Raw genomic sequence first — 26,786 nt, 5'->3', positions numbered from 1 at the left:
GGTTTTATCTACTTTTGGGCTTTGATGATGGTGATGTACAGATGGGTTTTTGGTGTGGATGTCCTTTCTGTTTGTTAGTTTTCCTTCTACCAGACAGGACCCTCAGCTGCAGGTCTGTTGGAGTTTACTAGAGGTCCACTCCAGACCCTGTTTGGCTGGGTGTCAGCAGCGGTGGCTGCAGAACAGCGGATTTTCGTGAGACCACAAATTCAGCTGTCTCATAGTTCCTCTGGAAGTTTTGTCTCAGAGGAGTACCTGGCCCAGTGAGGTGTCAGTCTTTCCCTTCTGGGGGGGTGCCTCCCAGTTAGGCTGCTCAGGGGTGAGGGACCCACTTTAGGAGGCAGTCTGTCCGTTCTCAGATCTCCAGCTGCGTGCTGGGAGAACCACTACTCTCTTCAAAGCTGTCAGTCAGACAGGGACGTTTAAGTCTCTGGAGATTCCTGCTGACATTTTGTTTGTCTGTGCCCTGCCCCCAGAGGTGGAGCCTACAGAGGCAGACAGGCCTCCTTGAGCTGTGGTGGGCTCCACCCAGTTCGAGCTTCCTGGCTGCTTTGTTTACCTAAGCAAACCTGGGCAATGGCGGGCACCCCTCCCCCAGCCTCGCTGCCGCCTTGCAGCTTGATCTCAGACTGCTGTGCTAGCAATCAGCGAGACTCCGTGGGCATAGGACCCTCCGAGCCAGGTGCGGGATACAATCTCCTAGTGTGCCGTTTTCCAGGCCCGTTGGGAAAGCACAGTATGAGGGTGGGACTGACCCGATATTCCAGGTGCCGTCTGTTACCCCTTTCTTTGACTAGGAAAGGGAACTCCCTAACCCCTTGCGTTTCCCGAGTGAGGCAGTGCCTCGCCCTGCTTCGGCTCGCGCACAGTGCGCTTCACCGACTGTCCTGCACCCACTGTTTGGCACTCCCTAGTGAGATGAAACCGGTACCTCAAGCAGAAATGCAGAAATCACCAGTCTTCTGTGTCGCTCGGGCTGGGAGCTGGAGACCGGAGCTGTTCCTATTCAGCCATCTTGGCTCCCCACTCCCGTTTATTTTTTTCTTTTTTTTTTTTTTAGATGGGTTTCTCTCTTGTTGCCCAGGCTGGAGTGCAATGGCACAATCTCAGCTCACTACAACCTCCGCCTCCTGGGATCAAGGGATTCTCCTGCCTCAGCCTCCCGAGTAGTTGGGATTACAGGTGTGCGCCATCATGCCCCGCTAATTTTTGTATTTTTAGTAGAGATGGGGTTTTGCCACGTTGGCCAGGCTGGTCTCGAACTCCTGACCTCGGGTGATACACCCGCCTCGGCCTCCCAAAGTGCTGGAATTATAGGCCTGAGCCACCGCTCCTGGCCGGCCATATCTTATACACAGTGATCTTAACCAAAGCCTCATACTCAAACTTACTTTGCAAGACGTTGCTGAAGATAGAACGCACTGCTGATATGGCTATTGAGAGGAACACAGCCAAAGACAGCTAATTTGTCTTTCTTGCTGCTCGAGGAAGACTTTAAAATTTGAACCTGGCATCATAGGTTGATAAAACTGAACTGCAACATGTGCTACCCTTCAAGAAAAAGAAAGGATAGCCCAGAAGGTAGAGCCTCAGGCCCTGAGGGCAGAGGCCTGAGCCACAGCCTTCAAGCCTAATGGAATTTGTCCTACTGGATTTCAAAATTGCTTGGGATTAGTGATTCTTTTCTTTCCTCCTTTTTCCTCCCCGGTTAAATGAGAATGACGATAAGTGTTACCCATGCTTGTCCCACCATTGTATTTTGGAAGAAGATAACTTGTTTTCTAGTTTCACAGATTCACAGATAGAAATTTTGCCTTATCCTGGTCCATACCCAGAGTCTCATTTATATCTGATTTAGATAATTTATATGATGATGAGATTTTGGACTTCTGAATTGAAAATATATAAATAAAAGTTGAGACTTGATTTCATGCTGCTATGGGTTGAGACTTTGAGGATGTTGGGATTGGGTTAATGTATTTTGCAGATGGGATGGATGTGAATCCTTGGGAACCAGAGGATGGCCTGTAATAGGCTGAACAATTGAACAGTGCCCCTCCTCAAAGATATCGCATCCAAATTCCTGGAACCTGTAAATGTTATCTTACTTACAAGAGAAAAGGGTATTTGCAAATATAATTAAGTTAAAAATCTTGAGATGGAGAGATTTTTCTGCATTATGTGGGTGATCCCCAAATGCTACAATGAATACATCGTTAAGAGGCAGAGGGAGATTTAACACAAAGAGAAGAGAGAAAGTGATGTGATGACCTCAACAGAAAGAGAGAAATTTGAAGATGCTATGCTCTATCTTTGATGATGGCCAGAGGAGCCATGAGTGAAGGCATACAAGTGGGCTCTTGCCACTGAAAAAAATAAGAAATGCCAGCATCCACCAGAAACCAGAAAAGGCAAGGAATGAATTCTCTCTTGGACCTCTGAAAATGAACATGGTACTGTCACACTTTGTTTTCAGCCTACTGATAGTGATTCCCGACTGCTGACTTCTACAACTGTGAATCAATTGCTACTATTTTAAGCCATTAACTTTGTGGTAATTTATTACAGCAGCCACAAGAAGCTAATACCTTTGGTTTTTCAGTGTTTCCTATTTTACTACTGTGAGGGGGCTTATAGATTGCAAATGATGGAGCAAACAGCAGTGTTTCTCAGATCACTAGAAGTCTGCAGCAATAGGCTGAGTATTCACATTATGAGATTGTTATAAAATTGTCTTAATTTTGTATTTGCCTTCCCTTTGGTTTCTAACATCATCATTTTACATTATTGTAACTTTTTTTAAATTTCAGAGAGATCCAAACATTGGTTAAAACTTAGCTAACACTAAGGGTGCATATAGTTGAAACTGTTGGAGCTGTTTACTACAGCACTTTCTATGCCCTTCTAGTTCCCTTCTAGTTCTGACTTCTAACCCTGATCTAGAGCCACGATGATGTATTTCCCTCACCTTCTTTGATCACAGAAGGAGGACATTTCACCCAGATCTGCGGCCTAATCACAGGCCACATTTCTGAATAGGCCACGGATCTGGGTAAAATGTCCTCTTTTCTCAGGAGCTCCCCAAACAATAAATCAGTAAATCATATGAATTTTTGCATGAAGTTTTATGAATAGAGGCTTTCTTCTGGGAATACCACCCTTTTATAACTTCCTCTGATTTTTTTCTAGACTATATATCAATTTTTTTCTTTAATGTTTCTTCTCTCTTTATGCTGATTATCATCTCTTTAAACTTACCGAACTCACAGAAAGCTACAAATTTTTGCACTTCCCCATCCCACATGCCTATAGCAGGGTCAACAAACCGTGTGAGCAGCAGAAAACTCATGTCCTATTTAAAGAACACACTGCTTTCTGAAATGAACATGGCAACTAATCTGCCAATTAATTGTCAATAATGAAACTGCAGCCACATTGGCTTTTGACGTGATTGTAATATTCCAATATTATACTAAAATTTCATGTTCTGGGGGCCCTGACAACTTTGAGTTAGATAAGCTCTAATTAGAAGTTTCTAGTGCTCAGTACTTTCCACTATGAACTAGCAACTACACATAGAGATCCACAATCTGATCTTTCATCATGAAACTTGAGATATAAGTACCTTGGTGCTTCAAAAGAGCTAAACCAAGGCTCCACCTCTTCCTAACAATGCTCCTACCAGTATTTTTTTTAACTTAATGCCTTTTGTTCATTCAACAGCTTGCTTTGCAGAGCTCACAGCTATAACAGATGTGTCCTATGGTAAGCTCTTCCACAGTAACTGTAGCCTGTTGGTCATGAGCTTCTATTTGTTGAACTCTACATTGTGACTGCCAAACTTGGCTGCACCTTAGAATTACCTGAAGAGCTTTTAAAACTTGTTGTCAATTAAATCAAATTCTCTGAGAGTGGGACCTAATGCTCAATGTTTTTTTAAAGCTCCCAGTTTATTTCAGTGTGTGGCTAAAGAACCACAACACAATGTCCTAACCTTCTCATTGCTGATCATTCTTTCCTCAATGTTCTTTTTCTTTATTCATCATCACTTAACATTTCCTCTAAGGCTTTATTAGCATAGTTCTATAATTCCTTAGAATTAAAGCAAATTCAGATATTTTTGTATCATTGAAAGCTAAAACTTTGTTACTTACATAAGTGCTCAAAAGGCATGCGATGCCCACAAATTCTGTGTTAGATTCAAAATAGTTAACCTTACTTTATACATTATAGAAATTCTAAGGTTAATTTTTTAAAAATTAGGTCTTAAAATGCTTACATTTACAAATCTGATCAATAGTTGCAACCTCTTGTTACTGTTTGCTTTTATAAATTGACCATTGGATGCTTGTGCTCATGAGTTGACACATTGAAATTACGCAAGGTTGAATTTTGATAAATCTCTGTCACCGTATTTAATGGTTCAAGGGAATGAAAGGATTCTAGTTACATAGGCCTAAAGGACATAATGAAATTTAAAATTTGTTTCACTTAGAAAAGATTAAGATATATTTTCTTAAAAGATATTAAGAAAGGTATTCTTCCATATCCTAAGTTCCCTTGACAAGTTTCCATGATTAGCATCAATTGTTGAAGTGAAGTTAATTTATGTGTGTCTTACTGAATTTACTGTGGATAAAGGATGACTCAGTAAGTATACAGTTGGCAATCTGTTTTTGCAAGTTCTGCATCCACAGATTCAACCAATCATTGATTAAAAAAATCCAAAAAAACAAATAAAAAATAAAAATAAAAATCAAAAAACAATACACTATAACTATTCATTTAGCGTTTATATTGCATTAGGTATTATAAGTAACCTAGAGATGATTTAAAGTATCTGTATATAGGTTATATGAAAATACTATATCATTTTATATAAGAGACTTGAGCAATCATAGATTTTGGTAACCACAGAGGTCCTGGAACCTTCCATAGATACCAAGGGATGACTGTAATTACGTGGAACCAGCCCTGACCATGATCAGTATGCTCATTTACCAGTTCTCTTCCATTTGAAACTATACATTCACAGGACCATGCAGAGGAGGGCAGGGCTAGCATTTACAAATCAGTCTTTTCCAACTCTTCCAAAGAGATGATGTGTTTCCCAGACTTCCCGTTTCCTGATGACTTCCCCAACTTTATGCACAACAGCAAGATCCAGGAATATATCATTGCATTTGCCAAAGAAAAGAACCTCCTGAAGTACATACAATTTAAGGTAAGATGTTATCAACAATTTAGCTCTTGTCATAATGCTGAAGAAGTCTGTGTCTACTACTGGATTCTCATTTGTTCCTTTCAGTTTCCCTTTGCAATTTGTCAACATTTTTAACAGTGTGGCCTCTCTAACTCTAGGTTTAGAGAATTACCTTCTTCTCAAGGATACCTGGAAAATTCACAAAATTTGACCACCTACAGTTCTTAGACTAAATCACTACTAATTTAGAAATCAATACCAAAGAAATAAATGTAAAATACCTGTGAATTTGGAAATTAAAAACTCTTTTTATCTGAATAACATATAGGTCAAAGAAGAAATTTCAATTGGAATTTTAAAATATCTATAACTGAATGTTAATTTAGTTCTATGTATCAATACTTGTGAGAAACACAGGAAGCTATATTTTCATGAAAATTATAAATGTAAATGTTTACATTAGAAAATGAAAAAGTTTAAAAATAAGGTAAGAAAGTTTAAGAAATTAGTAAAAGAAAAATAGAATAAACTCAAAGAACATAGAATGAAGGGGATATAAAAATAAATTTATAAAATATAAAATAAAGCATATGTACAAATTGAAAGTTATTTACTTGAAAAGACTAATAAAATAAACAACAGGAGCCAAGTGCAATGGCCCATGCTTATAGTCCCAGCACTTTGGGAGGACAAGGCAGGCAGATTGCTGGAGTCCAGGAGTTGGAAACTAGCCTGGGTGACATGGAGAAACCCTGTCTCTACAACAAATACAAAAATTAGCTGGATGTGGTGGCACATGCCTGTGGTCCCAGCTACTAGGGAGGCTGAGGTGGGAGGATTGCTTGAGCTCGGGAGGTAGAGGTTGCAGTGAGCTGAGATCGCACCACTGCACTCCAGCCTGGGTGACAGAGACCCTATCTCAAAAAATATATAAATAAACAATAGATAAAAAGCTGGCAGTTCAAGGAAAAAAATAATCAAAGGCACAAATAAATAATATTGAGAAGGAAAGAGTAGACAAAATGGATACAGATAAATTAAAAAATATAACAAGAATACTATAAAAGTGTTTGCCAAGTAATATTTTAAGTTGGTTAAATTTTCGCAATTTTTTAAAAAAATCTTATCAAAACCCACTCAATAATAAGTAGAAAGCCTGAATTGTTGTTTGATGATTTATAGTTCTTTTGACCTAGAAATTAAAAATCTTCCCATAAAGAAAATTAACAGTTCCATGGGTACTTCCAAATTTGCAGTGAACAAGTTATTTCAATATTTTAGAAACTTTCAGAGCCTTGAAAATGAGATATGATTTCCAAAGTTATTTTGTGACATTATTACCTTTACATCAAAAGCAGACAAGATAATATGAAATACGAAAATTACAGGCCAATCTCCTTCATGAAAATCAATGTAAAAATCCTTCAAAAATGAATCCAACAGAGTATTAAAAGAGATTAACTGGGTCAAATGGTATTTCTAGTTCTAGATCCCTGAGGAATCGCCACACTGACTTCCACAATGGTTGAACTAGTTTACGGTCCCACCAACAGTGTAAAAGTGTTCCTATTTCTCCACATCCTCTCCAGCACCTGTTGTTTCCTGACTTTTTAATGATCGCCATTCTAACTGGTGTGAGATGGTATCTCATGTGCCCTAAAACTTAAAGTATAATTAAAAAAGAGAGAGATTAACTGTCTTGATTGAGTTGACTTTGGCCTAAGTATGCAAGGGTATTTTAATACTAAGAAATATACATATATATTTTACCACAAAAACCTGTTACAGGCAGAAAACCATATGTTTATTTAACAAATTCAGAATTTAAAATTCAGTTACATTAACTGAAATTTAACACGTATTTGTGCTTGAAAGAAAAAAAAGAAAATCAAAAGAAAACTCTCACCAAACTTAGAGCAAAATTGTCTTGAACCAGCAAAACATACACAAACATTATCTTAATCTTTATCTTAATTTATCTTAAATCTGCACTGTTCAATATAGTAGCCACTAGCCACAAAACTGAGATGTGCTATAAGTATAAAATATACACAAACTTTCCAAGTCTTATTATAAAAAAGGAAAGTAAAATACCTTATTAATAAATTTTAATTACATTTTGAAATGTTAACATATCAGACAGATTGAGTTAAATTATACATTTTTTTTTCACTTTTTAATGTGACTATTAGAATTTTTTTTTTTTTTTTTGACACGGAGTTTCGCTCTTGCTGCCCAGGCTGGAGTGCAATGGTGTGATCTTGGCTCACCATAACCTCCATCTCCCAGGTTCAAGTGATTCTCCTGCCTCAGCCTCCCAAGTAGCTAGGATTAAAGGCATGCACCACCATGCCCAGCTAATTTTGTATTTTTAGTAGAGACGGGGTTTTCTCCATGTTGGTCAGGCTGGTCTCGAACTCCCAACCTCAGGTGATCTACCTGCCTCACCCTCCCAAAGTGCTGGGATTATAGGCGTAAGCCACTATGCCCGGTCTTAGAAATTTTGTAATTGCATATATTGCTCATACTATATTGGTACTGGTCAGTGCTGTGCTAAAGGATGAAAAGTTAGAAGCATTCACTTTAAAGTTTCAGAACAAGATAAGAATTCCTAATTACTATTATCAGTAGTAATTACTTCTTTTCAATAGTCAAGAAATTTAAGAAACAGTGCAGTAAGTAAAGAATAATAAAGAGAATGACAACTCAAAAGAAAGTAAGACACAGTTATTGAAGATAATGTGATTCTCTATGTAGTAAATCTAAAATATATAAATTACTAGAATTCATAGCAATACAAAAAGAGTTAGGCAAGGTGGTGATATATAAGATCAATATATAAAAATGAATTGCATTTCTGTAAACCAGCAGCAAACAGAAACCTATCCAAAAAAATGTTGCCATATACAATAGCATAACTAATTAACTAATCCCAGAGTTATTCTAAACAAATTATGTATTAGGTCTTATGGGTCCATAAATGCTTATTTTATTATATTTCATAACTAACAAAAATGTAACATATATGTGTTTGTGCATTTTCTTATATGTATGAAATAGTACATAATAAAGTTTTTAAGAACAATTAATACCAAATAGATTCTTTTTTCCAATATAATCAGAAGAATTTAAAGATTTTTTTTAAAACAGGGAGCACAACAACAGGCAGCCATTTAGCTGTGAACAAATATTTATTGATAATCTAGTCAAAGCTACTCAGTGTATAGTCCAAGTGACATCAGCGTCACCTAGGAGTATGTTAGAAATTTGAATTTAATAGTTTTAATTTTAATTTAATGAATTTAATAATTTTCTGGATCACATTTTCGTATGTTCTGGTTCAGTACCTCTATCTTTGAGCTATCTTTAATGTACTGAACCAGAACATACAGGAATGTGATCCAGAACATTATTGGCCATCAGATTTTCTAGTATATGTGATGTGCACCTCTTGTAAATTATAATTGAATTCACTGCCATATCTCCAAGGGGTGTCAGTCTTGTACTCCAGAAAATACTGATTATGCACAAAAAATCATGCAGGGACAAATAGATACCATTTAGTGTTTTGATTTATTCTGAGGGAATTTTAAATTTGTAATATGTATCTTAATAATTAAATATTTTTCCTAACCCACTTCTCTTTTTTCATACTGTATCTGCCAAAACCATTTGCTAGCATAGAAAAGAGGGGTTTCTTTCTGTATTTCTCTTAGACATTTGTATCCAGTGTAAATAAACGTCCTGATTTTGCAACTACTGGCCAGTGGGATGTTACCACTGAAAGGGATGGTAAAAAAGAATCGGCCGTCTTTGATGCTGTAATGGTTTGTTCCGGACATCATGTGTATCCCAACCTACCAAAAGAGTCCTTTCCAGGTAAGGCCAAAATTTAAGCTGCTAGCCACATAACTGACAAAAATTAATATCTCGATAATGTCTTTTTTCTAAAAGTACAAGCAGGTTAAATTAAAATATACTTCTGTTATATCTAATATGCTTGGTGTGTTAAAATAGCACATTATTGTGACTGCATCTATTCACAAGGTCGCTTCTGTTAAAGTCTTTGTTTAAATATGTGACTCAAACTGCCATATATTTCTCACTTTTCACTCAGGACTAAACCACTTTAAAGGCAAATGCTTCCACAGCAGGGACTATAAAGAACCAGGTGTATTCAATGGAAAGCGTGTCCTGGTGGTTGGCCTGGGGAATTCGGGCTGTGATATTGCCACAGAACTCAGCCACACAGCAGAACAGGTACTACTCCCCGGGTACTCAGGTGACTCTCGTTACTGACAGAAGAGTTATTACCGTTTGAAAGGTGTGATATGAAATGTGGGGGAGGAGGGAAAGTTATCTGATGTAAGGACTAAGTGGTATTTCACACAGCTGAGCTTCCCCAAGTAACAGGTGAGGTTTTAAATTGCTTCATAGACAAAGGCAGAACATCAGCAAGGAGTAATACTGTCATTCAGCAATCTTCTTCAAGACATTTGGTGCCTAATGTCTCTGATCAATTTCTCTAAAACTAGCACAGATTTAGAGTTAAGGTTATGACTCTGAGACTCAGGCAAGTCCTTCAATCTCTCTGAGGCAAGTTTCTCAATGGTAAAACATATAAAAATAGAACCTACTTCTGGGGCTTGTTATAAAGTTAAAGCTTTTGAACAAGATTTAAGCAATATAGAGTGGCTCATTTATTCATTCATTTATGCATGCATGCACATATTTGTCCCATGACTACTTATTGAGGGCCTACTATGTGCCAGGCACTGGCTTGGGTGCTGAAGACAGTGGTGAACATAACAGGCATGATCCCTGCTCTGGAACAAGAGCTGCCACTGGAAAAAGGGATAAACAAGTGATTCAGGCACTAGATGCTATGATTCCAAAACTGGATGCCTCACAAAGGAGGTAGAACAGAACCAGTCCTTGAACAATAAATATAAATCATGAGACTGAAGAGGCGACAGCTCTTCTTAGAATTGGAAATGCCATGAGCAGAGGCATGAAGACAAGAAAATGAGCATTGTATATTTGACTATTGTAGGTTATAGTTTCATCTTGCTGGAATGGAGGTTCTTAATGCTAACAATTTGTATAATGCATTATGGTATTCAAGTACCTTCCTGTAAACGAGCTCCTTTGCTTGTGGGAAGAAGGTAGTTTTATTACAGAAAGGATAAATGAGGACCAGAAATGTCAATTGTCTTCTGAAAGTCATCGAGAAAATTAATGTTTGAGCTACTGAAGGGTTACAGAACTGAAAGTCAAAGCTTCTGAATCCAAGGAACAGTAGTTATAGGATTGAGTTACAGGAAAGAAAGATTGGGATCAGGTTATATCACATATTTTAAGGACTTGAATGACAGGATAAAATAGATTTCTGCATAAATAAAGGTAAATCATTATTTCAGCTTCTTGGGTTTAGGAAATTTATGATGAACTCATAGTTTTAAGAGATTTGTATTTGTATATGTGATTATTTGCATACGTGATAAATTAGAGGGAAGATCAATTTCAGAGGCTATTTAATTCATTGATCCTTTAGTCTCTCTCTCTTTTTTTTTTTTTTTTTTGAGACAAGAGTCTCACTCTGTTGCCCAGGCTGGAGTGCAATGGCACAATCTCGGCTCACTGCAACCTCCGTCTCCCAGGTTCAAGCAATTCTCCCATCTCAGCCTCCTGAGTAGCTGGGATTACAGGCACCCGCCACCACACCCCATACCCAGCTAATTTTTGTATTTTTAGTACAGACAGGGTTTCACCATATTGGCCAGGCTGGTCTTGAACTCCTGACCTCAGATGATCTGCCCACCTAGGCCTCCCAAAGTTCTGGGATTATAGGCGTGAGCCACCATGCCTGGACTCCTTTAGTCTCTTCTTATTTGTCTAGTTCCTCTTATAACAAATGCCTTGAAGTGATATGGCACATAAAAATTGGTTTTAAAAAAGACAAAGAAAGCCTGAAAACTACACTATTATGGATTAGCATAACAGAAGGGGAAGGAAAGGAAACTGACATTTACTGACCACATACTATCTGCCAGGTAACGTTAGCCATGTGACATAGTTTATCACATCGAATTAACGCTTACACAAATTTGATGAGGCAAATTCGATTCTCTCCATTTTGGGAATGAGGGAACAAGATTAGAGAAGTTAAAGGAATTTTTTCAAATCACATCATTAATAAGTAGGAGAGCCAGTGTTTGAGCGTATGGTTTTCTGATTCCAAATTTCTCACCTTCTTTCCAGATAGTAGCAGGCATTTTGGTTTAAAATGCCTATTTTGAGATCATAATTGCTTATTTGTAGACAGCAATAGTTAGATAAGCACTAGGGAAAACATGACTAGAATTCAGTTATTAGTCACCTGTAGCAGAGACTGATTAAACTATGAAAATTTGCCTGCAGCACTGTGACAGGGTGGCTGACCCTAAGATGTAAAGTTCAGAAGTTTATTTGGGAACACTCTCAGGATCAATACTTCTGCAGGACGAGAAGGAAGCTTCCGTTTACTTTGAAACTGGGATGGTCCTTTGGCATTGCCCCAATTTGAGGTGAGGGACTGGGCCTTTATATGCCCACACTGACCAGTCACTAGATGGAGGAAACTCAGAAAGAGTAGAAGATGTTGGGTAAGGCCCCTCTCTTCAGCCAAAGCAACTGTCAAAATGGACTGACATCTGAGAGATGCCTTCTGACACCACTTTCTGCAGCTGGGGTAATAGATCTATTCCTCAAGAGGGATCTGGGGTGCTCACCAGAATATCTACTACAAATGGTCACTAATTTCATAGTTGAATTCATATTTTTTAAGGTCATGATCAGCTCCAGAAGTGGCTCCTGGGTGATGAGCCGGGTCTGGGACAATGGTTATCCTTGGGACATGCTGCTTGTCACTCGATTTGGAACCTTCCTCAGGAACAATTTACCGACAGCCATCTCTGACTGGTTGTATGTGAAGCAGATGAATGCAAGATTCAAGCATGAAAACTATGGCTTGATGCCTTTAAATGGGTAATGCAGAGTTAAAGTGATATGCCTGCTGGCCTTTAGTTCAGTGTCAACAACGCTTAATGTTCCGTAACCCCAAAACAAATCAAAGTATTAGCAATCACAACTCATATATCAGAAGATAAAGAACTGCAAAAATTAAGAGTGATTTCCTATTTTGCAATCCTCCTTACTATATTTACACAGCTGGAAAATTATATAATGCCTCAGGAATTAGTCCCAGGAGTAATGATAATCAAAGTTAACCTCTTTTAAGCATTTTATACATGTCAGAGATTTAGCAAGACTCTGCTAAGGCTCTGGCATATATTATTTCATTTTATCCTTACAATTATGAAGAGAGCTCTATTAGTATCTCCATTTTAGAGATGAGATAACTGAGTTTCAGTTATAGTAGTTAATAACTTTACTAAAATCCCACAGCCAGGAAGTAGAAGCAGCATTCAAAACAAACCCAGATCTGCTGATTCTAGAGCCTCTCACTCTTGGCCACTTGCTCTACTACCTATCACTTAGTGGCAAAGTTAAGCACATCAGGGGAACATTTCATGTCCTACCTTTCCCTTTTCATCACCCACCCCTTAATGGACTCCTCTCACTAAACACATACATACCAATGCTTGCATCTTCAGTCTCCTTCCCATCTTCTCCTATAACATCCTCCAAGCCAGTAACATAACAAGAAATGACTTTGACACGTGGTGAAAAACCCAAGTTATGAGCTGTTTACATCAAAGTGAATTCATTAATTAGACAAACATTTATTACACGTTTATTATATGCCAGGTCCTGTGTTTAGCCCTGTGAATATAGTAGTGAACAAAACATGCAAAAATCCCTGTCCTCATGGAACCTACATTCTAAGTGGTGGGAAACAGACAAACAATAGCATAAGATCATATGGCGATGTGTGCTTTGGGGAAGAAAACAAAGCAGATAAAGGTAATGGCAAATGCTATCAGGACAATTTCCAATACAGTCCTCAGAGTACGTCTCAGGGAGGAGACTTTTAAGAAAACCTCTGAAGGAGTTGAGGGAATGAGCCATGAGGGTCTCTGGGGAAGGGTATTCCAGACTGAGGACACAGCCAGGGTATTTACGGGCAGGGCTGGAATGATCAACAAACAACAATGGGGCTTCTTTTCCTGGAGAAAACAATGAGGGGAGAGATAAAACCAGTGACATAAAAACTGTTGGATGGCATGGGCCTTGTAGATCATTGTAAGGACTCTGGCTTTTATTCTGAAAGCAATGGGAAACTACAGCAGGCATCTGAGCAAATGAATTACAAGACCTAAATTAGTATTGCAGAGATTGATCAGCTGCTGTGGTCATCATTCAATGTAAGGGTAGGGCAAGGAAGGAAGCCAAATGACCAGTTAAAAAGCTACTCTCAAAAACCTGAATCAGAGGGGATGTTGGCCTGGACCAAAATTGTTAGCAATGAGCGGTCAGAATTGGGCAGATTTCTAGATAGCATGAAGATAGACCCAAATAGGATTTTCTGTGGACTGGATAGAGGATGAGAGAGCAAGGAGGGAGTAAGAATGTCTTCAAGATATTTGAAAAAGGATGACATTGACATTTACTAAAATGTGAAAAACTACAGGAGGAACAGAAGTTCAGTTTTAGACATATTAAAGTTGGAATGCCTATTAGACATTCGGGTAGAAGAATGTTGAGCCAGCAGTGGGAAACACAAGACAGGAGGGAGGCTCAAACCAGAAGTTAAAACTTTGGAGTCATGAGAAAATTTTTCCTGAAGAAATGGAACTAGATGACATCTCTTGAAGAATGCGTGTAAATGGAGGAGACTAAAGGTCTGAGGGCTGAGTCCTGAGGTAGGCCATTGTCAGAAGTTAGGAAGAGAAGAGGAGAAGACATCTGTGAAAGACAGAAAAAGAATAGCCAGCAAAGTAGGAAAGGAACTGAGAGAGAGTGATGACCTGGAAACAAAATGAATACAGTGTTTCAAGAAAGAGGAAACCATCAATTATGTTAAATGCCAAGTTGAGTAAAAGGGAAAGTGAGGGTGGACCACTGGATCTGGGAGCCTGATTCTGATGGTCTTGACAAGAGCAGTTTCAGTGTGGTGATGGTGGAGGTGAAAACCTGATGGCCACAAGTTTCAAATAAATGGCAGGTAATAAGTGCAATTGAGTCAAGCCATTTTCCAAGTAAGATTCCAACCAATCTCATGGTCCAGCTCAGTTTGTTCTCCAGTGGAATCTGCCTGTAGCACTCTCTCACAGCTCCCACAGCCATACAAGAACAACACTCTTTCCTTCAACTGTATTCACATTCATACCTTGGTTCAGATTTCTCTGCTCCCACCACACACATTGTTGAATAAAAAGTAGTCCAAAGCTCTCTCTTTCCAGACTTGCAGTCGCCAAAGCCTCAAACTGGCACCCTCCCTCTGGCCCTATTTAAATTCCTGGGTGCTCTCTCCTTCACCTGACTGGTGCCTCTGTCTGCACAGGGCTCATACTTCATCCCTCAAGAGCCCAGCTGCAGCTTTCACACCTTTGACTTTCCTCCTCCTATTTGATCTTCTCCACATTATGATGACCACCTTGGAGTATACTGAATTAAGAATAACAGTTAACATTTTCGAGCTCTATGTATATGCTAGAGACTGTGCAAAACTCTCTATATCAATCAGGGAACTTCTGAGGTAGTACAAACATTACTGACATTGCAGATGAGAAATATGAGACACCAAGAATTTAAAAAACAATCTCATCAAGGTTCCCACTGAATAAGTAGCAACTTTAAAAATGTAAACACCGAGGTACCCTCACTTCAGAGTTTTTCCTGAAACAGGCTTTAACAGGGAACTGGGCATAAGCCTTTATTCTGGGATTTAGAAAGAGCTCCATGGAAGAGAAGGATCACAGAAAATAGAGACGGGGCCAGCAAATAGCAACTTCTCTTACTTCCCAATGTTGCCTCCCATCAATTTTGTTCTTCAGCCATATTAGAGATACTCTATGGCTCAGAAAAAAAAATCTTGGGTCATTTTTTCCTTCCTTATCAATTTATATATGGACCAATAAAACAAGAGGGAAATATTACACTTCTAATAATTGTCTCTGTTTTCCATACAGAGTCCTGAGGAAAGAGCCTGTATTTAATGATGAGCTCCCAGCTTGCATTCTGTGTGGCATTGTGTCCGTAAAGCCTAACGTGAAGGAATTCACAGAGACCTCGGCCATTTTTGAGGATGGGACCATATTTGAGGGCATTGACTGTGTAATCTTTGCAACAGGGTATAGTTTTGCCTACCCCTTCTTTGATGATTCTATCATCAAAAGCAGAAACAATGAGATCATTTTATTTAAAGGAGTATTTCCTCCTCTACTTGAGAAGTCAACCATAGCAGTGATTGGCTTTGTCCAGTCCCTTGGGGCTGCCATTCCCACAGTTGACCTCCAGTCCCGCTGGGCAGCACAAGTAATAAAGGGTAAGTCAATAAAGAGGCTCATGGATTGGGAAGATGAATGCCAGTGACAATAACTTTGGATCTTTGTGAAAACAATAATCCTAGTTACAAGGTCCCCTTCAGTTTTGAAAATTTATAATTCTATATTCTTTGGTGCTATATTTTGTTAGCAATTTAAAGTATACCAGTTTGGATTATTGTATGAAATACTACAAGATATTATTAGAGGAGGTATTTTGTGACTTATAACTTCTTACAGCTGATAATTACCTAAGATCATTTATTAGACTTGAGACTACCAAAGTTTGCATCCACTTAAGACTAAGTGGATGACAACTTCATAAAATTATGATTGCAAAACTCAGTAGAATTACATTGCTTGAAAAGTTCATAAGAAAATACGTTTACAAGCCAATATCCAGCCAACTTCAAATATCCACAGTCATGGAAAATATGATTGCTGGGAGGCAATGGCTTTTCCACTACTATTTTCTTCCCTGACAAAATAAGGACAAACAGTGGATCAATAGAGGCAGAAAGTGCTCAGTGTAGTAGATGATCAGTCTGTAATACATGAGAATACTGAGTTCTTATATTTTACAAAGGAAACAACAAACTTGATTGGGGTCAGGCAAGAAAGGTCAGGCAATTCCAGCAGCAGGCTGGAATACAGCTGTGGGAAGATGCAGAACACACGACCAGGTAGCCAGGGAGGTAATGGCATGAAATTTCACTCAGGGTTTCACTTAGGGTTCAGACCCAGAGAGGCTGGCATTAAAGGAAGGGTGGGACCCTTACTCTCTATGAGGACAAGAGTTGTAACTTGGGCTCTGAAGAAAGGAAACAAGGCAATTTATGGGGAAAATTGATGTACACGGCACAGGCTGTCTTAAGGGAAATGAGACACAAGGCAAACAACCTAGGTTTGGAAAACCAGAGTACCAAGACAAGAGGGGCTAGTTACAAGCAACCCAATGGCAGTAGTTGGCGGGCTAAAAAACAGTCTCTTTCTTTTCAATCTCTTCCTCTGAAAAGCATGACAAGTTCCAAGGCCTGGAACCATGCCACATCTACAAAAGCTGTTCAAGTGACCCTCCCTGTAAGAAGTGTAGAAATGGGAAATTAAGCAAGCCATTGTAGGTCTTGAGCAATCATATCTGGGCTAAGAGTTTTATTCTCTTTCCAAGATTGCCAAAGAAATCATCCTAAATTTGAAGTATTTCTGGACACAAAAGCCTGTTTTGGTCTGGGTTTTAGACAACTCTGCAAACTTATGTAAACCTGGATCCTGGGACAGCCCCAAGTCAGATCTAGTCTCCTGGGTCTCCCTTATGTCCTTGGTGACTTGTGGACAGTCCATATCCTCAGTCACATTCAAGAACTACTGGATTTCCATAGAAAAACTTAGCCCTTCACCAAATTCTATATCTTATCTTCTGGAAATTCCATTTTCTGGCAAAGCAGGATTAATTTCTATGAAGATTTTTCTTCATAAATCTTGGAAAAGTGATGCTAATTCACCTCTGTTTGGCTATAATTTAAAAGACAACATTCTTAAAATATGACTGAGAGATTAAAATATATCTATGAAACTTTTTTGAAACATCTTGTAACCAGTTTAAGAGCAAAGCTATTTAGGTAATGTTTTTTTAATTATTATGACAAACATGAGTTCTGAGAAGACTAGAACTGAATTTGATGTCTGTCTGAAAATGATCACCAATTAATGTAATTCATAACTCATTATTAAAAAGGGAAAATTACAGGCTGGTCCTATGCCAGGCTCATTTAATTACCATCATGTCTTTCCTTCTTTTTCAGGAACTTGTACTTTGCCTTCTATGGAAGACATGATGAATGATATTAATGAGAAAATGGAGAAAAAGCGCAAATGGTAAGAGTACCTATTGTAATAGGAGTGTAGGATTTCCATAGAAAAGTGAGAATTTATGAATGCCTGGAACTGTTTTGATCTTAAATTATCCTGAATGACGTCATTGGAATGACAGCTATAAGCTATATTCATCCATTCAACAAATATTAATTGAAGACCTACGTTGCTTCTGACACTGTATTAAGTTCTTTTTAGTACAAGGCACAGAGTGAATAATAGGATTGAGAATCTACATTACATAGACAATTTTAGCCCTCCGTGCCTCCTGTAATATATCATAGAAAGGAGACCCAGAAAGGATTTGAAATCAGAGGAGTTTGGGAACACATGGATGTGGACTTCCATTCTCTAGCCCATAAATCCTCTAAGATGTAGAGGATATTTCAAAGGTATACCTCTAATGAAAATGACTCACAAAGTGAGAATGAATTTGGAGAACTGGGCTCCATTTCTATTTGTCACTAATTAGCTCAGTGGCCATGAACAATTATAGAAGCATCACTTGAGCAAGAGGCAATCTATCCATTTGTAAATAAGGATAAAAAATGTCTTTCTCAGCTGCATTGCAGTGCTGGGGTATTTCCAAATGAAACCAGTATGAAAGTTCTTTAAAAAAACTACAAAGTACAGGATAAACAAATGACATTCTCCTTATACAAGAAATTGATGTTTTATGTCAGGGTAGTATGGGAAATTTTTTTTAAAGAGAGAGAGATTGATGTTAATTCTCACTGACATAAAGTTGTGAGCCATTTTCTCTGTTCTGTTTCTACACAGAGTTTGGGTATCCACAGTGGTGTTTTCTCTCCCATCTCCAGGTTTGGCAAAAGTGAGACCATACAGACAGATTATATTGTTTATATGGATGAACTCTCCTCCTTCATTGGGGCAAAGCCCAACATCCCATGGCTGTTTCTCACAGATCCCAAATTGGCCGTGGAAGTTTATTTTGGCCCTTGTAGTCCCTACCAGTTTAGGCTGGTGGGCCCAGGGAAGTGGCCAGGAGCCAGAAATGCCATCCTGACCCAGTGGGACCGGTCGTTGAAACCCATGCAGACACGAGTGGTTGGGAGACTTCAGAAGCCTTGCTTCTTTTTCCATTGGCTGAAGCTCGTTGCAATTCCTATTCTGTTAATTGCTGTTTTCCTTGTGTTGACCTAATCATCATTTTCTCTAGGATTTCTGAAAGTTACTGACAATACCTAGACAGGGGCTTTGCTATTTAAAAATTAAAATTTTCACACCACCTACTTTTCTATTCAGCATCTTTTGCAGTACTCTGTAGACATTAGTCAGTAACACAGTGTTATTTCTAGATTCTGAAATAGCCATTTTAAGAATCATGTCATGATCTTAAGAGAGCACTAATCATTTCTGTTTGGGTTCCACTAACACTTCAAAATCAGAACTATGTTCTTTATATCTAACTTAAATCATTTCCTCAAACATTTTGACATGATTCCTTTTTCCTTTTAAACAATGTATGAAAGATGTATTTTAAATCTAAATAAAGAGCAAATTAAGCAGAATAATTATAATATGATACTCTCAGACTACTTCTATAAGCTATTTGCAGGGTCAAGGGGGGAGTTTGGCTATTATATTATTTTTCATTTGTTTGTTTTGTGCAACATAATCCAGGTAAGACCTCCTCTTCCCTGCCCAAGAAACATAGCATAAAGACCTGGTCTATATTGAAAGTTAACACAAAGTAATTTGTTTTATTTATATTCTCAATAAAGAAACGAACGTTTCAACTTCTATCAGCAAATGAATAATAGCAATAACAATGAGTGTAGTACCAAATAATACACCTTTTAGCTAAATCTTTTAAAAATTAAATATCTAGCCAAAACTGTGACCAAAATCTAATGCTTACAGATTAAAGATTTATAGTCTTATATAGTCTACCCCAATAAACTTATGAGGTACCAGAATAAATCTAAAACTGTATTTTATAGTGTATTACATTTTATAATTAAAATTTTCATAATTATAATTTTTAAATTTTGACATTATAGAGCAGATAAAATCACCTGCCAGAATCATCAGTCATCAGAGGACTCCACCAGTTATTATACTACATATTTCTTACTAAAACTTCCCTTCCAACTTAGATCAATGGAGCAAATATATGTGTGTGCGTATATATATTCCTCTTAAAGGTCCACCAGTCCCATTCCTGTGATAATCCACTAATTCATTAATCCATAAATGATGCTTCAATTTATTTAGGCAGAGTCCTCATAACCCAATCACCTCTTAAAGGCCTCACCTTTTAATACTGCTACATTGGGGATTAGTTTTCAACATGAGATCTGGAGAGAAAAAACATTCAAACCATTGCATCATACAAAAAAAAAGGATATTAGAAATTGGATTATAGCAAGTTAATCTTCTATTTATTTTTTGTAGTGGCATTTATAACATGAAGTAAAAAATTTTTATGGGCTGTGTTTAATTTTTAGTTACTTGATTCCATTTAGGACATAGGTTTTCAAGAAAAGTTTTGCTTCATTTGGGAATATTTGGGAATATTTCACATCTGGTAAGAAGACCTTAAAAGCAGAATGTTACTTTGCTACCGTAAACAATTAGGAAAAGGAAAATATTTAAAATTGTATATAATATTTTTGATAAAGCTGAGCTCCAAAGATAAAAATATAAAGAAAGTAACAATAGAAAAGAAGAAAGCATTAGGTAAAAACGTGATCTTCTTCCTTTCTTCCATTTCTATATCCCCCATATGTGTGTGTGTGTGTGAGTATATAGATATAGATATAGATATAGATAGATATCTATCATATTGAAAGGAAAGCAATATGAAAGCACTCCCATGGTTATTGCAGTACTATTCACAATGGCCAAACCTAAGTGTTTGTCAATGGACAAATGGATACACCACATTTTCTTTATCCATGTACAAAGAAATGATAAATGGTTGAGATGATGGATATGCTAGTTACCCTGATTTGATCACTATTCATGATATACATGCATCAAAATATCACACTGTGCCCCATAAACTGTACAATTATTATGTGTCCATTCAAAATAATAAAGGCAATAAAAAGATATTATAGGTCAGTGGTGCAATGCCCTCTTTTAATAGCTAGAATTTTGTAACACTTTATCTACAGTCTTGAAGTAAAATTAATACACAAATGTGTTAAATGTGTATGTGTGTGTGTGTGTGTGTGTCACTGTAGCCCCAATTGTAATGTATAGAATATTTTCAAGTTGTGCAACTGTAAGTACACATCCAAGAGGGCTTTGTGTCAAATCATTTTGCAGGACTTCGCAGAGCTTCTAATAACTAGAACTCCTCAATCATGCAACAACAAAAACTCACCCTGAAAATGCCAAAAATACCCTAAATCAAGTAAAGTACCTCTAATGAGATTCACTATAAAATGAATGAAAAATCTAAGTCTCAGAGATTATGATCCAAGAACACTAATCTAAAAAGGGAAGAGTTTGAACCCAAAGCCATATCTCATGATATGTAATCTAGTAAATTTGTTTAGAATGTTGCAACTGCCTCCAAATTTAGAGTGGTTTTTCAGTGTGACATTTAAACCTTTGTGTCTGTCCAAGGTCTGTTGACTTTTAGAGACACAGAAATCACGCAGCACATAGTTCTATTCAATACAAAGTAATGGACAATCTAACTTACTGACATTGATATATGATGCTAGCCCCATATAGCCAGCCCTTTTGGTTGAAATCCAGAAGGGATTGAGAATAGATGACAGGGTTCAAATTTATTTATTTAAATCATCTGCATAAGAATTTATAAGATTTCCAGATTTGCACATACCACTGCCTCCTTGATATCTTTTCTTGCATGTGCATAGGCATCCCACACATAAACTACTACATTTACCGCTCAGTTTCCCCACCACCAACATTCCCATGTGGATCCCAAACACGTTCTTTCCTCAATCTTACTCGTCCTGGTAATGAGACCTCTAAATACCCCATGTCGCAAGCCGCAAAACTAGGCATAATCCTCAATTCCTTTAGCTGCCTCCTGTATTCATTAGCAGGGATGCCATAAGAAAGTACCACAGACTGGGTGGCTTAAACAATAAAAATTTATTTTCTCACAATTCCTGAGCCTAGAAATCCAAGATCAGGGTGTCAACAATGTTGGTTTCTTCTGAAGCCTCTCTTGTTGGTCTGTAGATAACTTCTTCTGTGTCTTCACACAGTCTTCTTCTGTATATGCCTGTGACCAAATCTCCTCTTCTCATGAAGAAACCTATTATATTGGATTAGGGACCACCCTATGACCTCATTTTAACTTAATAGCCTTTTTAAGAATGCTGTCTTCAGATATAGTAACATTCTGAGGTACTAGGGGTTAGAATTTCAATATATAGATTTGAGGGTAACACAAGTCAGTCCATAACACCTCACCATTCCCCTACCTACAGCATCAGCAAGTGTTCTCACTTCTGTCTACTTCCACAGTCTCCATTCAGGTCAAAGTCACCATTAACTCTTACCCATTATTCTAAGAGCCTCCTTCTTGATTCCATTCTTGCATCTTAACATTCCATTTTGTATGCAGCAGCAAGAGTAAACTTTTTCAAACACAAATAGGATATTGTCACCCTTCTTGCTGTGTCATGTAAGGACATGCTTCCAATTCCTTGCATGCTGCTGGCTAATCTTAAGACATAGGAGGGAAGCACCCATAATCCAGAAACTCAGCTCTCTATTGACAGTTCTCTTGGGTTAAGATAATAGTATTTAACAAAAGAAGTTCTGTCCACCCTCTTATAATTCTGAGATGGTACCTACACTGCTCAAGCCTTTTCCTACAGACATTTATACCTGCTGTATTTAAAACTTCTTTTCATAGGCTTGGTTACCAGATTTAAGTATTAATAAAGCCCTGAAAATAGAAAGCTTTCTAAGTTGGAAACATAAGTTGGTTAGGATAATTGCCCATTTCTGATTTCCAAAAGGATTAAGTTGTAATATTAGTCTCCATATGGAAATGTATAGCCTCTTGTTTGTTGTGTAACTGTGTAGTTATCCAACAAGTAGAAATTTCAATTCTCTCTGTTAAGTTCATGCCACAGGTTTGTAGAAAGGCACTTGCTGATGTTGGGAAAAACCATGGAGGCAATGAGATTTACTGTGAAGTTACCAGCTTTCCCTTTCTGCTTTTGTGCCACTTAGAATATTTTCACGTCACTCAAATAGCCACTGCCTTCACATTTCTTCTGCTTTCACACTAATCTCATTGAAGGATATGTAATTTGCTCCCACTAATAATGTTTTCCCATTAAGAAAACAGCTGAAAATGTCACCTTTCTTGAAGGGAGTACATTTCAACATCTCATATAAGTGATTATTACTCTAATTATTGATGTATGAGAATCTGGTACCTCAACTGTAGGCCAGTGTGAAAAGGAACAAAGTCCAAAATCATGCATATCACAAGCTTATGCAACTTACCTGACCACCATAGAAAGGTGGAAAGTGGTCAAAATTCCAGTGTCCAACTTGATTCAATTTATAGCTGGCATCCAAGAGGACAAGATAGTGAGTTTCTTGGTTTCTCAGTCATAGCTACGATGAGGACAAGATGAGTTCCTCAATTGTAACAAGAGTCAAAATCTTACAAATGGTTCCAGAAGACCAATGTCATTCTGGATAGCCCACACATTGGTGGAATAAGACTCCAGCCAGAAGTAAATGACATGAAGAAAAGATTTAGCCCCTAATTACAGGTAAGGGATACTCCTAAGAACCAGACAGAATACCAGAGTCCCAATCAAGTGGCCTGGAGATCAGAATAAGTCTCCAATAAGTCAAGTCATAGAGCATGGGTGTATTCTCTAAGAACGGTCCTCCAAGGAGTATATGACAACATACAACTAAACATGCAAGGAATTGATCAGGAGAATACCTGTGAAAGATAATAGGAAAGGAGCTAGAAAAGACAGGGAGAGCTGTCAGACAGGGATGCAAATATGACCCCAAGCAAAGAAGTGAGGGGAGGAGAGTTGGGTGAAAACATTCCAGACTGCCAAGCAGTCTAGGAATGGTTTGGCAAAGCTGTAGGGGAATGCCTGAACAAAGTTGGGCATCAAAAGAGCCCTGTGTCTATAAGGAAGAGGCCTGCCTAGGTATCTCTGCCATATTCAGTCATTGGCTGGGAATAGCCTGAACAAGTACAGCCTCAGTTCAAAGGCAGCATTCAATGAGCAGCTTGGGTCCATTAGTCAATTATGCTCCCTGTAGTTTGGGTCCATTGGTCAATTATGGTCCCTGTAGTTGGAGATCTGCAACTTCTCATGACCACCAGAAGGAGCCAGCCCAGTAGGATTTACCAAAGGATTGGTGAGGGAACAGGTGCAGAGTTTATACCAGATACCAATATTACCAAAGGATTGGTGAGGGAACAGGTGCAGAGTTTATACCAGATACCAATATTACCAAAGGAAAACTAATTCCAGGCCCTGCAGCTGACCACTGTTCACCTTCCGCCTTGGTTTGGATTGGCTTAGTGATCAGAACAGCAAACTCAGCAGACTGAATTTTCTTTGTGTTTAGGGGAAAATGTGCTTCTGTGTGAAGGCAAAACTGGCAATTATTAATCCTCCTCTCCCAAGCTTGAGTAAATTAAAGAGGGGCTCTGAGCTATGAATTTCAGCTCAGAGCCTTCAAAGACAAATGTTAAACTTTTGAAAATTTTCCAGCAAGATGATGGCAAATGGTTATCTAAATTTCACTGTGTAATTTTGTCATTTGCATCCTGTCAGATAACACAACTCCTGTCGGTGTTTTATGTTGTTCCCCCAACCTGTTTTCAAGCAGTTTTCTTCCTGTGGAACATAAAACAGATAGATAATAGTGGGGGTCACATGATCTGCTTATTTTTAGACTGCTGCTCTACTGCAAATAGCTTTCCAGTGCCACGGTGTCTCAGCCCATATGTGCTGCTATAAAGGAATATCTGAGGCTGGATAATTTATAAAGAAAAAAAAGGTTTCTTTGGCTCATGGTTCTGCAGGCTGTACAAAAGCACTGCACCAGCATCTGCTTCTGATGAGGGCCTCAGGCTGCTTCCACTCATGATGGAAGGGAAAGGGGAACTGATGTGTGCAGAAATTACATGGTAAGGCAGGAAGCAGTAGAGACAGGAGGAGGCATCAGACTCTTTTTAACAACCAATTCTCACAGAACTAAGAGTGAGAACTCATTCCTGTGAGGATGACACCAGGTAGTTCATGAGAGGTCCACCCTCAAGATCCAAATACCTCCCACCAGGACCCACCTCCAACATTGGGATCAAAGGTCAACCTGAGACTTGACAGGGCCAAGCAAAGTATATCCAAATCATAGCACAGTTTTTCAGCTCCAGAATAATTATCATGTTTTCCAGTGCAAAAGTTTCCGTAAAAATGATAATAGTAAAGGGCAAACAGAATTCATGCTTTCTACCAACAGTTTTTGTACTAGTTATGTACTAGGCTATATTCTAGGACCTGGAGATTTAACATGAAATTATATTAAAATAATCCCACTTTTAAGAAAGTCACATTCTATCAGGGGAAAATAGTCTATTTTAAAATACACAGGCCAAACACGGTGGCTCACGCCTATAATCCCAGCACTTTGGGAGGCTAAGACAGGCGGATCATGAGGTCAAGAGATCAAGACCATCCTGGCCGACATGGTAAAAGCTTATCTCTATTAAAAATACAAAAACTAGCCAGGTGTGGTGGCAGGCGCCTGTAGTCCCAGCTATTCGGTTGGCTAAGGCAGGAGAATTGCTTGAACATGGGAGGCAGAGGTTGCAGTGTGCCGAGATCGTGCCACTGCACTCCAGCCTGGCAACAGAGCAAGACTCTGTCTCAAAAAAAAATTAAAATTAAAATTAATAGAGAAGAACATATCATGACATAGAATAATAGAAAACAAATGGCCTTAAAAGTTATCTAGTCCAGTCCTCTGGTTGTAAACCAAAGTGACCCAGGAAACATGTGAGGCCAATGGTTACCAACTCCCTTTGAGTCCCAGGTGTACTTTTTCTTAAGCTACTGAAACTATATTGCTTACAGTGTATCAGCCTCAAACCTGATGGATTTCTAGTCAATTTATCAATATTCTGAAGTTCTGTATTTTCCTAATCTCTAGTGCAGAAATCCAGCTGCAATTCCTTCTATTTTATCACAGTAAGATCTCATTCTAAATCAGCAGAATGCTCCTTTTTGGCATCTTCAATGCTTGTTCCCACCCCACTGTGCCTTCAACCAATTCATTTCATTTCTTCTCTATCTGTCTGTCATTTTTATGCTACCATACCCAGACTCAATATTTCAGCCTCATTCTCTCTTCCCCTGGCTTGAATCCCCACTTGCAATCTAAGGATAGGTTCTATAAAGTCTACTTTCTACATGTCTTTTGCCTCTTTCCATCTTATATTTCCCACTGTTGCAAATTAGATCTGGCTATCATTTTTTTTAATTTTGATACAGTATTATTTGTCTATTTTGCTTTTGCTGCCTGGTGTTTTATTTTTAATTTTTTGTTCATGTTTTGTTTTGGTTTTTTTAGAGGCAGGTTTTTGTTACATTGTCTAGGCTGGCCTGGAATCCTGGGCTCAAGCAGTCCTCCCATATGAGCCTCCCAAGTACATGGAACATACCACCCCACTCCCAGCTATCATAATTTCTTAGTCTGTTGGAATAGGCCTCTAACTGGCCAGCTAGACTTTAGTTTCCCTGTCTTAGTTTATCCTGTATACTGTTGCCAGATTCATCTTCCTAAAGTGAGCTTCTAAAACACATTACACTTGCATACAATTATTTACTGGTTCTTCTTTCTCCCCACTTAAATCTCATGCAAGGGGCCTCCCAATATGACTAAAGCTACTTTTCCAGTCTTATTTGTAACTATGTTCCAGACAAACTATACTATTTAGAGTTTTCTCCCTGAATAAACCCACCTTCATGTATATATTTATGGTTATACATGAAATGTATATATAACCATAGAAAAATGCCTGAAATCCAGGTGTTTTTCAAACCCATCTTAAATCTAAATTCTTTCCTTTGGGGTCAGACTTTGTACCTGTTCCCAGGAGCATGCTGAGATCTAACTCTAGTCATGAATCTAATGGCAGTAAAGGCTGGATTGGGGTACATCTTGAGAATAGCTATCCTTTTGCAAAGCAATTGCCACCAGTGAGGTTATTA

The 26,786-nt window shown here is 38.3% G+C and overlaps 1 protein-coding gene across 1 annotated transcript; it reads left to right on the top strand.

The window, feature by feature from the left end:
- The first annotated feature begins 5,035 nt into the window (after positions 1-5,035).
- On the top strand, positions 5,036-19,103 carry FMO3 (flavin containing dimethylaniline monoxygenase 3). Its single transcript, XM_032159096.2, has 7 exons — positions 5,036-5,224; positions 8,920-9,082; positions 9,321-9,463; positions 12,030-12,229; positions 15,337-15,692; positions 17,493-17,565; positions 18,384-19,103. Exons 1-7 carry the CDS (start codon positions 5,099-5,101, stop codon positions 18,724-18,726), a joined length of 1,404 nt encoding a protein of 467 aa, XP_032014987.1. The 5' UTR covers positions 5,036-5,098; the 3' UTR covers positions 18,727-19,103.
- The last annotated feature ends 7,683 nt before the right edge of the window (positions 19,104-26,786 follow it).

This window comes from Hylobates moloch, unplaced genomic scaffold (assembly GCF_009828535.3).
Source record: "Hylobates moloch isolate HMO894 unplaced genomic scaffold, HMol_V3 SCAFFOLD_8, whole genome shotgun sequence".
Taxonomy (NCBI): Eukaryota; Metazoa; Chordata; class Mammalia; order Primates; family Hylobatidae; genus Hylobates; species Hylobates moloch.
Note: the sequence above shows the minus strand (reverse complement) of the source record. Positions and strands in the feature narration are given on the sequence as shown.